Source organism: Pelodiscus sinensis, chromosome 17, assembly GCF_049634645.1.
Source record: "Pelodiscus sinensis isolate JC-2024 chromosome 17, ASM4963464v1, whole genome shotgun sequence".
Lineage (NCBI taxonomy): Eukaryota > Metazoa > Chordata > Testudines > Trionychidae > Pelodiscus > Pelodiscus sinensis.
In genome coordinates, this window is record NC_134727.1 from 30081092 (window position 1) to 30097434 (window position 16343).

At 38.2% G+C, this 16343-nt stretch overlaps 1 protein-coding gene across 1 annotated transcript; it reads right to left on the minus strand.

The window, feature by feature from the left end:
• Positions 1-1920: 1920 nt before the first annotated feature.
• On the minus strand, positions 1921-15492 carry LOC112544637 (leukocyte cell-derived chemotaxin-2-like). Its single transcript, XM_025181196.2, has 7 exons — positions 15334-15492; positions 13434-13571; positions 11318-11467; positions 9588-10603; positions 4349-4445; positions 3036-3187; positions 1921-2113 (listed from the first exon to the last, which is right to left on the minus strand). The coding sequence occupies exons 4-7, from the start codon at positions 9643-9645 to the stop codon at positions 1947-1949; spliced, it is 474 nt and encodes a 157-aa protein (XP_025036981.1). The 5' UTR covers positions 9646-10603; positions 11318-11467; positions 13434-13571; positions 15334-15492; the 3' UTR covers positions 1921-1946.
• Positions 15493-16343: the final 851 nt, after the last annotated feature.

Consider the following 16343-nt stretch of genomic DNA (forward strand, 5'->3'; position numbering starts at 1 on the left):
CCCACCCAGGGGATTGGAGTTCTCTCTTATAAGACTGTGATTTGTAGTCTGCTAGTAGATAGGCAGAGTGGCTTCCCTCCCTACTCATGTCTGAGGGATCACTACCGACACAATTTGCTCTTGATGAATTCATGATGACTACTATAGGGAATAGCACTTCTATGTGCTACAAATAGATTGTTTAATAATTTGTTCCAGTATCTTCCCTATTATCGAAATTACACTCTCAACTTTATAGTTTACTGGATTCTTTCTGTTCCCATTTTCAAAGAGAGATATTGTTCTCCAGTCCTTTGGGACCTCATCTTGGAGTGCTCAAAGATAATTGCTAACAGTTCCGAGACTGCATCAGATAATTTAACAAGCCTATGATGGATTTCATCAGGCTCTGCTAACTTGAATGCATCTAACTTAACTAAATATTTTAAACCTGCTCTTTCTCTGTTTTGGTTTGTGTTCCTTCCACTTCATTGTTAATATTAAGTGTGTTGAGTACTTGTCCACCATTAACTTTTTAGTGAAGAGTGAAGCACAAGAGATATCGAACCCTTCTTGATGTCAGTTATTAGCTCTGTCTCCTTCCTCCCCAAGTAGAGGCCTATACATCCCTTCATTTTTCCTCCCTTTTATTTCCAAAAACCTTTTTCTTATAGAATTTGATGACCCTTCGTAGGTGTAACTCATTTTATACTTTGGCTTTTCAGATTTCGTTCTTATATGCATGTGTTATTCTTTTGTACTCCTTCTTAGCATTGTTACTGTCTGTAAGATTCCCTTTTGATTTTCAGATCATTAAAGAGCTCCTGATGCTGCCACATTGGTCTCTTCTTATTCCTCCTATTGTTCCTTTACATAGGAATCATTATGGTTATGCTTTGAGAAACTGCCAGCTTAAGGGTAATGATGCTTATTCTGCTGCTTTCCTTAGAACCATGATATCCATCATTTCATGATCATTTTCAGCCAAATTGCCTTTCACCTTCAGATTCACCATCAATTCCTCCTTTTTTGCTTAGAATCAAGTCTAAAATGGCTGTCTCCTGGGTTGCTTCTTCTACTTTCTGAAACAGAAAGCCTCCCCCTCCCCTTCCATTCCAATAATTTCTTGGAAATTTTGTTTTTTGCTGTGTTACTTTTCCAACAGGTACCTCAGTAATTAAAATTCTCCATTACTGCCAGGTCTTTTGTTGTTGATGGTTGTTAACTGTTTTAGAAATGCCTCCTTCACCTCTTCTTCCTGATTTGGTGCAGGCCCTTCGCATAATGTCTCCTTTACTTGTCCCCCTATATCTTTACACAGAGACTTTTGACTAATCTGCCTCTCACCTCCTTCTGGACCGCCAAACAAGTGTACATATTCTTGCTGTATAATCCAACATCCCCTTCCTGTATTCCCTGCCTGTCTTTCGTAACAAAGTCATATTGTTCTATTCCAATATTTCACAAGATGTAAGTCTCTGTGAAGCTAATCAAGTTAGAATTTAGCTGAGGTTCAGCTCCGTCTCTGGCTTCTCCATGCAGGGAAAGAGGAAGTCCCATCATCTTCCCTCCCTCTGCAGCCCACCCCAGATTAGTAACTGAGTCCAGCACAGACTAGGAACCATTGGCCAGAGCATCCCCTCCTCCCAGTGATTTACCTCTCCACCAGATTCCTTGGGGAGTGGTGTGTGACCCTTCTTTTGGCTTTCCTTGCTTGCCCCTCAAAGTCATTTTTCTGCAGGGAAGCAAAGAAACCTGTGGGAGACATGAATTCCATGGGCATGCAATGGTGTGGCATTCCCCCAGAAGTAATATACACTTTTATTTTTCTGTATGTGTAAAATATCTTTTCCTTTCTCATGGACTGCATTTTAGTATTTACTCCATCAGAGGAAGAAACTTCCTTTTGTTCACTCAGATGATTTTATTTGGGATCTTGTACATTTACATTCAATATACATTTCCATTTATAAGTAGTGAGTGATATTGGCGAAGTCACAGTTCTGGATGTGAACGTAAGATATTATTCCAGGATGTACTTCTTGCATTGGCAGCATATCTGCAATTTTTTCCCCTTTTTTGAACCACCCTCTGTATGTAACAGGTTTGACGAAGAACATATTAACACAGAAACCTTGAGAGGAGGGAAGAGGAGGGGGAAAAGATTTAGGAAGGATAAAGGAAACATCAAACTTTGATCATTATCTGATTGCTGAGCTAATTGTATTCTGGCAAGTATATTATCTTTCAATCTTGTTCTGCCATTTGTGTTAGCACTAGAGCAGTCTAGCTAATAGCATTCATTGTATTGGGTTTATTAGCCTGGTGTCTCAGGGTATGTCTACATTACAGAGTTTTTCTGGGATACCAGAGGGATCCTGGAAAAACTCTGCCATATCCAGGGAATGCATCTGCTCTTCCGAAATTTTTTTTGGAAGAGCGAGCAAACACTTTTTTGGCATCCTTGTAAACCTCATTTTACAAGGAGAAAGGGATGTTCCAAAAAAGTGGGGTTTTTTTATATGTGGTCTAGTGTAGACAGGCCAAATGTTGGAAAAGCCTCTTCCGAAAAAAGAAGCGGAAAAAGCTGATCAAATTGCAGTTTGCAAGTTGCGTAGCTTTTTCTGGAAGAACAGTGTAGTGTACATAGCCTCAGGGAGGGATCATTTTTTTTCTTATGGAAACAAACTATCATGTATTTCAAGCTCCCTCTTTTATTTTTCTCCTCTCCTTTTCCTCTTGGTTTTCTTCAAAAATGAGGGCCAAAAGTGTTCCTTTGTCGAAGTGGGTGGCAAGCTATTGCGGGAAAGGAAGATGTCACTGTTGAATGTGGCCTGCTTTGCATTTGAGTGAACAAGTTTTACTTGTATTTAAAAAAAGAACCAGACAGTTCTGAGTGGAAAAACTGGTATTGGCCTACTTTATACAGTTATGATTTGCTTAACTTCTAAGTTTAAGTTGTGCTTCTACCTTATCTCTCAATTGATTAAGAATAGAAGGTAAACTTATTTAACGATAAATCTGTGATCAGTATTGGTTTATAGTAGCTCAGTTACCAGATCCACGAAGTCGGAGACCATTCTTAATGATAGATTTCGGACCATCAGGGTTGTGTCGTCTATCAATCATGCCAGTGAAGGGAGCATACACTGCTGAGCCATCTTGGCATGTAACATCCACCCCTAGGTGCATTCTACTGCCTTGCTGTCTGCAAAGGTGTAAATGTGGAAGTATGAGACAATGCAGTTTAACATATTCATTAGCCCCAAAGCCTAACATTAGATGTGTGGGTTATTTAGGGGCCATGGCTACCATTATTAGCTTGGTTGTGTTTCAAATGTGTATTTGTGCAATGGAGGCAGAAGGGTTTGAAGTTTCAGTCCAGTTTTAATCATTGCAAATTTCTCTTTGTCATGAATCAGAATGAGTCAAAAATCTGAAAATTACTGAAAAAATAAAATCTTCACGTTTACACTTTTTGAGTGTTCTTGGGATATACCAGGGTTTTAAAACAAAACTAAGTAAAAACCTCCCTTCCCCTTTATATATATATATATATATATATATATATATATATATATATATATATATATTTCACTTTGTTAAAAAAATAAAAATCAAACCAAAAAACCTTCACATTTTGAGGTATCTGATATTTGTAAAAACCCAGAAAAATTCCTCGAGCAAAAGGACAATTTCTCCAAAAGACCTAGGAGGAAAAGAAGCCCTTTTTTTGTGAGACAAGAAGGTAAATTATTAGTTTTGATATTTTCACCAGTTCTCTAATTAGTTCATGGTACTACAGATTTTTCATTCTCTTGCAAGGCTCAACAGGATATTGAAATGTCCATTGGTATAAATCAGTTCAACTCCAGTGACTTCATTTCTGCTATGCTGACATACATGGGCTAAGCATCTGACCTATGAGCTTGGGGCTATGAGGATCATGCAAGTATGTAGAATTGGGACCATTTCAGTGTTATTTCTTAACTAGTGCTGCCCTGCCACGTCCTAGAGATCAGATGTCTTGTCCCCACCACAAAAATTCTTAGAAATAGCACTAATGTAACTAAGGACCCATCAGTCAGAGCCAAGAACAGAATGGGTCATGGGGAGAAATCTCCCTCTATTCTCAGTATGATTTTGTCAGATGAGGATTAATACACATTAGAAGGATTGTTGCTGTGATGCATGTGTGGCAAGCTGCTGTGCAGTGGTCTCCTTCTGACACATGTTGGAAGTGTTGAATGCTTTAACAGATGGCTAAACTCAGAAGTTGTAGTTCTTAGTTCTTTCACCATTTTAGTCGGAACAATAAACAAACAAAACACACATTCCACACACATGAAAAGTGATCTCCATATACTACCTTGGAGCAGTATAATATCCACAGCCAAAGTCATCACAGCCTCTTATTTCGTTTGTAGGATTCCCTTCACATACCTGTCCCCATGGTCCTGCAGTAACTTAAGAAGAAATAGATTATACAAAAGTGAAGCATTTTTTTTTACCTTGTCCAAGATTTAATAGTACATATTACATGTTTGGTATTAAACGAATAGATTGAAAATAGAAGGACACTGAAATTTCTTTAGTAATATGATTTCTGATGTGTCACTTTTCCAATATGTATTGCTTGTGTGAGTGTCACAGATGAATGACTCTTGATTTCTTTAAGTTCGTGTGACCAGAGTGGTGTTCTTTTTTCTGTTACATAGAATACGCAGGTTAGAAGGGAAGATTTTGATATTTTTCACATAGGTATATCTGATCCAACCAAGAAGTTTTTCTTGCAGAACTCTGAAAGGATCCCCATGCTTTACTTGAATTGTAAACTTTTTGAAGCAGGGGCTCTCTTAGATGCATATGTTTGCAGAACACTGGAACAGTGGGATTCTGGCCCATGAGTGGGACATGTGAATGATACTGCAAAAGAAATAATGAATAATAACTACCTGGGTGGTCGACAAATACCTTTGATGTCGACACCCTCGCGTCCGGACTATCACGCTGAGCCGACAAACAGCTGATCAGCTGTTTGTCGGCTCAGCGCGGCAGCCATGTAAATTTAAATGAAGCGGCGATTATTTAAATCACCGCTTCTTTTTCCTATGTCTCGTAGCCTCATCTACATGCCTCTGTCGCCAGAGGCATGTAGTCTAGACGTGCCCTTAGACTAAGGTCAGATGCTGCCCTTCATCTTCAGTAGAAATGTATTGATGGTAAAAAAGGGTTCGAGTTTATTATTTAGCTCGGAAGTAGAGAAGAGTATACATGTGGGGTCAGAGAAGTCTATGAATGTTGGCTGTCCATCAGTTCTAACTATTTAGAGGAAATCTTAGCTCTCCCAGAGAGTCAGAAAACAAAAATAACACTCTAATGTACCTGCAAATTGAGATTCTACCTGAGGGCAGCAGGAGAAATCACCTTTCTTGCTTTTTCTCGCCCTGAGTCAGAGCTGGGGAGCTGTATCCTGCAAGGGTTCTATAATTGCCAGGACATAATCGGTCTACTACTCCATGCCTGTGTTTCTACACAGCCCTCTTAGAAAGCACCATGAAGTTCCTTCCTGGACTCCAGAGCATTCTAGCTCAGATTCTATGCGAGGCTAAAATGAAGCGTCAATGACTTGAATGTATTTTGCAGAGTGTTTCGAAAAGTGCTAAGTGGAAAGCAAGCCTACATGTTTCTCAATGTTGCGTTAAAACTGTTCCTTATTTCAGGGTGGTAGGTTTGTTGTTGTTGTTTTATTTTAAATCTCCTTTTGATATCACCTGCTGGGCCTGCGCTCTGTTTGGTGTAGTTGAGGAGAAAAGAGTGAAACTAATTTTCTGCCACCTTGCTTCCATCATGAGGAACATCAGCTTCTACTTCCCAGAAGACCTTTTGATGCTTGGAGAAGTGGTGGGAGGTAGGGGTGGCAATGGCATGGAGCTGACTGTGTTCCCCAAATGGTCCAGTGCCAGGTGATTTTCTGACTGGCTAATTAAGCCAGGTATCCGTGTCCTTTGTTCTTTCAGAGGGGTGCAAAGGATATAGAATGTGGCCTATTATTTGTGTTGCTGCTACAGCAACATATTAAGCATTTTCCAGTTAGATAAGAAGACAAGATGTCTGTTGCCGAGAGCCTGCCTTTTAACAGGCAATATATAAACAACTTAAGGTAGTGGGAAAGGGAGCACGGCAAAGCTATACAGTAGAACTTTGTACTTCCAGGGCATTGGTATAGAGCGTGCGGGGAAGGAGTATTTTTTATAGGCCCCTATTCCGTATAATTAAACTAGTTATAGGGAGCATAGGTCTCCCTCAAGAAAGTGTTTGGATCTTTTTGTAAAGGGGAGCATTGTACGTGGGAAGACACCAAAGCAAAATCTTGGGGCCTATCTACCCACATATATAAACAGTGTGATTAAATCAGTACAATCCCTCTAATACAGCTGTAACTCTGTAGGGTTCTTAAGGTGCTTATAGGCTTTCCTGTAGAAGAAGGGGAATAAGTTATGCTTGTTTAGCGCACCTTTATACTGGTATAACTGCATCCACACGAGAGGTTGTAATGGTGTAACTATTTCAGTGTTTAAAAAAAAAAGACAATCCTAACTGGCACAGGTAGGCACAGTACAAAAACTGTGTGCATGTCAGGCATTAGAGAGATTTCAGTTCATGTATTGCTCTGCCCACAAGAACAAGGCGTTTCAATATGATCAATACTTATTCTCGTTCTCTTGCTCAAGGATATCCATAAATTGTTTCAACATTTGTTGCTAGCACATTTCCTGCCATTGACCTGTAGAGGATTTCTATTGATAACCTGTTTCAAAGGTAGCTGTGTTAGTCTGTGTCAGCAGAAACAACAGGGAGTCCCATGGCACCTTAAAGACTAACAATTTTATTATTTCATAAGCTTTCATGATTTACAACTCACTTCGTCAGATGCATGAGTTGCAACTCATGAAAGCCGCATGCCATAATAAAATTGTTGGTCTTTAAGGTGCCAATGGACTCCTTGTTGTTTTTATTGATAACCTGATCACTCAGTCCATACAAATGGAAACACTTAGGTGATGTGTCTTGCAAAGGCTTTTTGCCAGTGACCAGGGAGATGCCAAAAGTCATGTATGCCAAGCTAGCTGCTTTGCCTTCTGAACTGCCCAACCATGATCAGGGTGTCCAGACATCTTAGCAGACTTCTTCAGGGTAGCTGCTACTGTGTACTATTGGCACATCATGTGAATGGTGATGGTGTTTTTTATTGCAAATTGTGATGGAGATTTGATTGTGGTGGGGTTAATCCTGATGAACATCAAAACACTGACCTAGATGTCAAATATGCAGTTTTTTCCCAGGGGTTAGCTACTTCACAGATATTCCTATAGGAACGTGCTCTCTCTCTATCATTCCAGTTTTGCCTCCTATCCCAGACCAGCCCAAAACAATCCTCAGCAAAAACTTCCCTTATAGTTTCCCACTCTCCTTTTGTCTTAGGTGGCAGTTTTATGTCTAACAAGTTTCTACTCAGCTCATAACAATACTTCATTCTAGATACATTCAATTTTTATTGTTTTTGCATATGAGTGTATATAGCAGAACCTGTCCCTTAGTAATTTAATATAGAAATATTCTAGCATGGCACCTTTTCAGCCATTCTATTACTTTTTGCAGTAGAGGAAAAAGGTTACAGTGTGTCATACTACAAAACACTAAGCATCTAGGCTGTGTTGATAATGAGTCCAACTAGTAATCATACAGTATGGAAAAAAAACCCACATTTTTATCTACACAGAGGATGGGATAGTTCTATGGTTTCACACTTCAATAGTATTTTTAAATTCTCTACAATTATTTAAAGAAGCCTGTGGAACTCTTGGGAACATTTTTTTTAATTTCCTGATGCAATGATTGCATAGAGAAACACTGTAGATATAACTGTTGTTGGAGAACATTGGTATACAAGTAGATACATGAGCTTGGTTAAAGCAAATATATGGCTTGCAGTCATGGGAAGGCCTTGAAAAATGGTATTCTTGACTGGAAATACTGGACTTGGAATGTGACTTAACAGGAAAAATGAGACCTAAAAGGTAACTGATAACATAGAAGGAAAAATGGTTAGGAAAGACCCCATTTACCTGGAATGGTTGTAACAATTAAAGGATTGTGTGTAATGAACCAAATTTTAGCTAGGATAGTAACAGATCATGACATTATTTGTTTGCTGCTCTGTATAAAAGGACCATGCTTGCTAAGGGTATTGATCAGATCCTAGCCAATCACACTGAAGCAAGCCAGGATGCAAGGGTTATCCCAGAACTGAGTTTTTCATGAATATTCTGATCAAATGCTTATGAGTGTGCATTATTCTCTGATGGTAACTGTTTATTGCTTAAGCTTTTAGACATGTTGGGAGCAATTGCATACAGTTTGGCCTCTAGATTGAATAAAGGTATTTGTGTTAAATTAGGAGCTGTGGTGGTATCCTACATAAACATTGATATTCGCCGGCTATATAGAAGTGGATGCATTTACCAAATCGCTAGCGAAAAAAGGATGCGAGAAATACCATAATTTAGCAAATATAACCCGTGGGTTATATTTATTTTTACAAACCACGCATGCCTCCTTTCCCCTCCCCCCCCCCCCCCCCCCCCGCCAGGGTATTCTTGGGTGCGGGGTATACACAATTTTTTTTTACACACTGCCCGGTTCCTGCACAGCCTTTGGGTGGTGAGCGCTCCCTCGCCTGGTTCCTGTGCAGCCTCCAGCCTAAGGGAGCACTCACCGCCCAGTTCCTCCGCAGCTGTAAGAAGGGGCAGAGGGAGCGCTCATCTGGCTGCATAGGAACTGGGCGGTGAGTGGCTGACTAATTTCCCCCCCCCGTCCCCACCTGCACCATAAATATACCCCCAGCACAGCAGTATATACCCTGCGGTTATACTCGTGTACAGGGTATACAAGTTTTTTTTTTTTTTAACTCAAAAAGAAAAAACCACAGGGAATATTTGGGTGCGGGGTATATTTGGGTGCGGGGTATATTCGCTAAAAGACGGTACAGAGGCCTTCATAATGAATATAGAGTAAATATTGGGGTAAAAAGTGTGTATGTCATTCAAACCTGTTTACTTTTAATAGGAGTCGATAACTTGGAGGAAAAGCCTTTTATAATAGTAACAGAAAAATACCACATCCAGCAAACTTACACTGAATGACAGCAATTCACTTGAAAACAGAGAATGTTTCCTTCTCTATATTTCTGGTTCTTTTATTACAGAATCACAGACTGAGACACAATCTAAAATGGTTTAAACCTTTTGATCTTTGTCATTATTTAAACCCATTTAGAGGCTTTTTGGGACAGACCCAAAGTTGCTGATGGAATTAATATACTGTTATCTGCCTATAGTCTCTATCACATAATAGACATAGATCATTGTTATTTATTTTACTGGGATCTTCATCTTTCTTGTTAAAGTATTTATACAAAATTTAGATGTGAATTTGAAAAGCAGAAGTGGCAATTGAATCCAGATCTGCCCTTGTTTCCTAAAGATGATTTCCAGCAAAAAATGTCAACTTAATATCAGGAACATTACAAAATCACTTTGACTTACCAGATGGAATCAAGGCAGCAACAATGATTGTGATGACTATGAGCATCTTCATCTTCATCACCAGAGTTGTGATTGCAATGAAGAATGTAAAATACTTTGCTTTCTATTTATGCATTCCAAGAGAGGTGGTGTCTCAATTCCCAGCCAATCAGACACCAGGGAAATTTAAGAGGAATCTGTTATTTTGGTTGAGAACTTAATTTGTAAACCAAATACCAACCAGAACAGAGTCTTCCTTTGGGGGCGTACAGTAAGGCAGATAATTAATGGAATGGAAAGGCCAAACCTTTGGCAAAAGTAATGATGTGGTTTTGGAGAATGCAATGCAATTAACTTGTTTGGGGTGTTTTTAACAACTGATCAATGATTAAAAATTTAAAAGGAGAGAATTCAAGGACAAACTGCTGATATCTTTTTTTTTCTGCATTCTTCATCAGTCTGTAGATAACCTCCTGATTTCAAAATGATAATGTGATGGAAGGTAGGAAGAGAATTCTAAGTAATCTGTAAAGCTACTTGGGTAGACACTCATTTTTGGGAAAGAGTTCAGCTAATTGGACACTCTTGTACTTGACAAGGTGAACACTGAGTAATCCACCTTATCTTAAAAAAAATGTGAACACATAGAACCTTATTAGACAGTTCCAGGAAATGGTCATCTTTGTCTTACCAAAAAATGTGATGTCTTCTGGTCAGTTACATATGTCTATTTTATTATTCATGTTAGATATAAGACAACTTCAGAGTAAATATTAGGAAAAGCCATGGAGTTAGTCTGGAGAATATCTGAATGTAAAAATGGGAAACCTTATAATAATGTGGTTATACCAAATTACAGGATATTCACGAAATGGAAAATGCTGAAGCACGAATAAAGTAAACTGTGGTTATTCTGGAAAAGGGAGGAAATGTGACATAGAGGTGGTGTGTGGAGACTAAGAGTTAAGTTTATATTCTTGGCTCTTCCTCTTCCAGATATATTTCTTTAGGGAGTTGTTATTTCTGACCTCACCTAGCTGTAATATTTAAAAAAAAAAGAAAAAAAATAGGTTACATATAATTTCATTATGGGACTTGCAGACATTAAGGATGTACTCTTAGCCTTCTCCCCTTTATGCCCCCATTCTTTCTTTCCTTTCATGCTATCAAACATACTTTGGCAAATAATTGCCTATCCTATCTTGGTGAAAAACAAAACAAAACAAAAGGAGATTTGGTGGCAGGAGATTCAAAACATAAATGTTTGATTTCCTAAAATTGGAGGGATGTTAGAATGAAATTCAGTACAATAATGAAAAGAAATGCTGTTGGTTTGTGTTTTTGTATATGTAGTGGCAACACAGAAAAAATAGAAGAGAAGGAGAAAAAAGCCAAGAAACCTGGATCTTTGATATATAATGTTCATGTTGATGAAAAACTGGACACTTTAAGAAAAGGGGTAGAGGATTATGAAACCATCTGGTGTTTTATTAAAGGCAATTTTTTAAAAGTTATGAGGGCAACATTTCAACCATTTCTACTCCCAATGCATTATTTAATGGTAGGAATTCATATCTTGCAAAGGTCAATCCTTTTCAAAGTCTAAATCCACAAAATATTTCCAACTATTTGTAAATAAAATAAGGTGAATTGCTTTTCTTAATACAAGAAAGTGAATATTTAGTTCTTTTTGTGAAGTTCCTAAAATCCGTTTCACATTTTATTTGATTAGCCTCAGTCATTGCACTTACGTAGCAAACAGCAGATGCGTGTTTTAGGTCCTCCACATCTATAGTTAGAATATGCACCAGAACAATAATTGCCGTTATACTGACATATCCCTCTCTGATTTAAACAAGGTCTATCAAGGAGCACATACCACATATGTTCATCCATTTTACCTAAGAAATAAGACAGTTATTTAAAAAAATTGATACTATCCATTTATTTTCGTAACCATGATCATAGTGACATTGCCATCAAGCCCTGGCACAAATTCATGGAAATGGCTAGTAAGGTCCTGCTGTGAATGATTTTCTCCAGGACTGTGTCCAGACCAGTGGTAAAGGACTCACCCCATTACTTGTCCTTATACCCTCTTGAATAACCTTAAGCAATTACTCCCTTTTCTCAGTTACTGAAAATATCAATAGTTTTCCTGACTCCCTTTGTTATTTAGCTAAATTATGTATATTCTTTCATCTTTCCTCAAACGCCAATCTTATAATCCTCATAATCATTTCCCATGGGGAAAATGGGAAGTGACTGACTAGGAAGGAGTACTGCAGAAAGAGATCTAGGAGACATAGCAGACCTTAAGCCAAATATGAATCAACAGGGTGTCACTTTTACAAAAAAAAAAAAAAAAAAGCAAACATCATTCTGAGATGTATTAACAGGAGTGTTGTGAACAAGACACGAGATGTCATTCTTCTGTGTTGATTAGGCCTCAACACATTTCAGGAAAAAAGTGGAGAAATTGGAGATGGCCCAGAGAAGAGCAACAAAAATGATTAAAGAGTTAGAAAGCATTTGGGAAGACTGAAAAAATTGGGTTGGTTTAGTTAGGAAAAGAGAAGACTTTGAGGGGACTAACAGCTTTCAAATGCCTAAAAGGGTATTACAAGGAGGAGGGAGAAAATTGATTCTACTTAAGGTCTTATGCTAGGACAAGGAGCAATAGGCTTAAATTGCAGCAAGGAAGGTTTAGTTGGACATTAGGAAAAACTTCCTAACAATCAAGGTGTAGAAGTACTGGAATAAATTGCCTAGGAAGCTGTGGATTCTCCATCATTTGAGATATTTAAGAGCAGGTTAAATAAACATCTATCAGGGATGATCTAGATGGTGCTTGGTTCTGCCATAAGGGCAAGGGCCTGGACTTGATGACCTCTTGAGGTCCCTTTCAGTTCTAGTATTGTATTATTTTAGTACCACTTCAGTTTGCTGTCACCTTATTGATATTGGTTGCCCACAGCTGCATATGGAGATCTACGTGTAATCTCAGTACCACACAATAGTGAAACAGGTGAATAGATAGTACCTTACTAGAACTGAGGTCCAACCCATATGCCTTCAGAAGAAAGCACACCATTCTCCTCCTTTGTAACCATCATCTGGCTAAATCTGCAATATTTTTAGAAGAGGAAGATTTCAGCTTGACCTCAGCAGAGTGACCAGGTGACATGTGGGGTTAAAGAATTCCTACCAGGCCTGGTTCAAGCCCATTTATGCTGGTTTTCTATACTCTGGATGAGGTTTCCCCGGAGTTCAATTTTACCCTTGGCATCTCAGCTCTGGAGAATGTAAAGAGCTACTGCAGAAGAACCAGGAAGAGAAGTGTTTCTTTGGTTTTCCTATTAACTTAGGGATAAAAAGCCACCCTGAGAGATGATCATTCCCATGGATATGGATGGAAAGAAGGAGTCTCCTCAACATTTCCATGAAAGTACAAAATGGTGGAAAGAAGCAGCCAGCCCATCACCCTCTATCTCACCTATGGAATTTGAGGGAAGAGAAGGGGATGTACCTCAAAAGAAAACTTCTGGTAAAGGATGAGAGGAAACCAAGGTTTGTCGCATGTCAGATGTGGGCCCACTTCATGTTGAATGGCTCCTTAGAATCTTTTCTAACTGCTTACAGTAAACTCTCTCTTCAGCCTTTTATTGAACCTTGACACTATATACTTTTCCCAGAATTGGAGAAGAGTTCTGTAAAGCTCAAAATCTTGTCTCAGTCACCAACAGAAGTTGGTCCAATGAACTATCTTATGTCTTTCTAAGACTATTCTCATGCAGTACTGATGTGTTATAAATGTATACCTTGGAAACCTGGTATCATTTAGGCTGTAAAATAACTTGTACTTACAATTCACATGGCAAGGCAGGCAGCATTTTTGATTTTTATCACTTCCACACAATCCAGAAAGCATCTCAGACCAGCACCTCATATACCGATAGTCATGGCACTTCCCCTCTTGTTTCTCACAGTTAATATTGGCAGCAACTATCAAGAAAAGACTTTGTTGAGAAATGTCTCAGACATGTGATGCTAGGCTATTACAGTGAAGCAACAAAGAATAACTGAATAGCAAATAAGTGCTAATAAAGATCCTGAGGAAATCCTCACTTCACCTTACAGTGTTCCTGGTTGTGCCACTATGAAAGCTGAGTTGAGTCTTTTCTGACATGTTGTCTAAAATAAGTCATCTGGGTTGGAATTCTAACTGAAATAAGTGCCCTGGTCTTTTTTTTTAAGGGAGATTAAAAGGATTAATTTAGAATGTCACTCACCCTCTGTTAAGACAAACAACTTAGTTTTGTTGTTGTTTTTGTAGGCCTGGTCTGATTTCTAAAATTATAAACTTTTAACCAATTGAAAACTTATTTCTTAGCATGATCAGTGACCATATGCTAAGATTTTAGGTATAACCTAGTTGTTCCTCTCTGCATCTAAATGATACCAGAAAGGAGCAGCGTGAACCTATATTCTCCAGTTATCAAGAGGCTAAGTTGAAAGTCCTGAGGAAACTGCTTATTCCAGGCTACTGATGGGATGGTTTGTCTCAGCTAGATTCCAAATGTTTCCTTGAGAAGCATGTAGAAAAATCCCTCAGCTGCATATTTGGATCCTAGTCTCCATGATCTGAGCTGCTAGTTCAGATTCCTATGTTTATGCAGAATCCGATCCCAGGGGATTGGATCTGTCTTTGTGAACTTGCAGTCTTTGGTTTGTGATCACAAATACAGCTGCCCTGTTAACTCAGCCTTAGAAAAACCTTTCCCACCAAACAGCAGCAACAATAAAGGGGTGGTGTTATCCCCCCTTCCGAGGGTATTCACTTGAGATGTGAATTTCAGAACCTTGATTATACCATGCTTATTAATGTTAATATTTATACCCGCAAGTTCTTCCTCCTTCCAACTGCAAACAGTAGGCAAAGAGAGGATTGGGAGGAAAGGAAATCACAAAGGGAGATTTAATAGCCAACTTTCTTCCCCTTGCAAATGAAAAAGTAAGATACAGCAATACCATTCATGAAGTTGTACTCTGTTCAGGGCAAGTAAGAGACTCTTACTTGGTTGTCAAGAAAGTGCAAAAATATTTTCCCCAAAACTTCCCCTAACATTTTATAAACATTTCAGAAAGTTTTTTCAAAAAATTATCAAACTTGATCTCCTCCCTAATTAACCCACAGAGATTAAGACAGTTCTATTTAACACTAGCCACACCAACCATTGCAGATGTTTTCCAACAGCTTTTATTTCAAAATATTTCATTACAAAAATAAACTGCTCAGTACTGAATAGCAGCAAATATCCCTATCAGCAAATCTGTTAGGTTCTCATCAGTTTCATTTTGATTAAATAAGAGCTGCTGAATGAGAAAGTAGAGACTAGAATCACCCAACAATTTCCAGTCCCCACGTTTCTATTTAAAGCCCTCTTGGCAACTACCCTTCTAGAAATAACTCTGTAATGCTGAAAATATTGATAATCTCTTAACTGATTTTTTACTTGGGTTGTCTATAGATATTATCTAGATATGATATCTATATTATATATAGATAATCTTTTAAAATCAATTTTATCAGATCCTTTTGAAAAAATAAACCTCTATAGAATTTGCAGTTAAAAGCTTAATAATAATTAATAATAACTAGCTCTTATATAGCATCTTTTATTCATAGATCTCAATTAGGTCAATGCAACACTATTTGGATCAGTTTAAGTTCATTCAGCCAATTAATCTTTTTTTATAAACTTACCAACTGAAATCAAGGCCAAGACAAAAATCAGTGAAATCATTCTGTACGCTTCCTCACAATTCTGTGCTCATGCAGCAGTACGGATTTTCTTCTCCTTCTGCTACTTATCAATACCAGTGAAGGCCACGCTAGCATTCAAGCCAATCCAAATTCATATAACTTCAATTCAGAGTAAAGGAGGCAGTCTTTTGTGAGCTAATCTGAAGACAAAAGCCTAGTGTATATTGCTTCAATACAAAGCACATGCGCGTATGGGGATTTCTACCTGAGAGTTGTCCAAAACTAAGATTTTCTCCGAATTCTCAACAGAATCCTGCACAATAAATAATTTAGCTATAATTTATTTAAATTATAATTCATTTAAATTATAGCTATAAAATATTGCTGTGCCACAGATGATCTTAGGTGAATGGGCATTTAAAAGCTTGTTTCTATTGTTTCCTAGATTTTGATATACTGTTACTGGAAACCTAGATTAACAGGCATGACTTTTTCCCCATTACAGACCTTTGACTAAATCCTCCTTTCTTCACTGAGGGAACAAGCATTTCAGTGGGAATAATTACTGACTAAGGACGAGATTTGCCCCCTTCTACTGTTTATTTTTCAACTAATTTTGTTCTGATTCCTTATGAAATGAGTTGAATGGGTTAAAATTTGCCAAGACTAAATTATTTGCTGAATGTTTTATGCTCTCCTCCTGGACAAAAATAAGAGATAAATGCTTATTGGCTTCTTTTTTTGGAGCAGGAGAGGCAAGGATGCTATCTCTTCCTTGTGCACATTCTGTATCTTCTGTTATAATTTGTTTCACATAAATGTACAAAGGCACAGTGAGTACAAACTGAAATGTCTGCTCCACTGCCTGAGACCTAGAAAAGTATTGCATTGACTCAAGGGAATTTCTTATTAATGACTGACATTCAGTTTTGCCACCAGGCTGGTTTTCCTTTGCTGAATCACTCAGAGCAGACAGAATTGGAATTGGAGGAATATTGCATTTATTGTAA

Bases quoted from the DNA above. Each gene is read 5' to 3' on its own strand.
- LOC112544637 (XM_025181196.2), bottom strand. From the start codon at position 9,645: ATGAAGATGAAGATGCTCATAGTCATCACAATCATTGTTGCTGCCTTG. The intron at 4,446-9,587 runs GTAAGTCAAAGT...TTTCTTCTTAAG, and splicing joins TGCTGCCTTGATTCCATCTG to TTACTGCAGGACCATGGGGA. The intron at 3,188-4,348 runs GTAGTATATGGA...ACACCTTTGCAG, and splicing joins GGATATTATACTGCTCCAAG to ACAGCAAGGCAGTAGAATGC.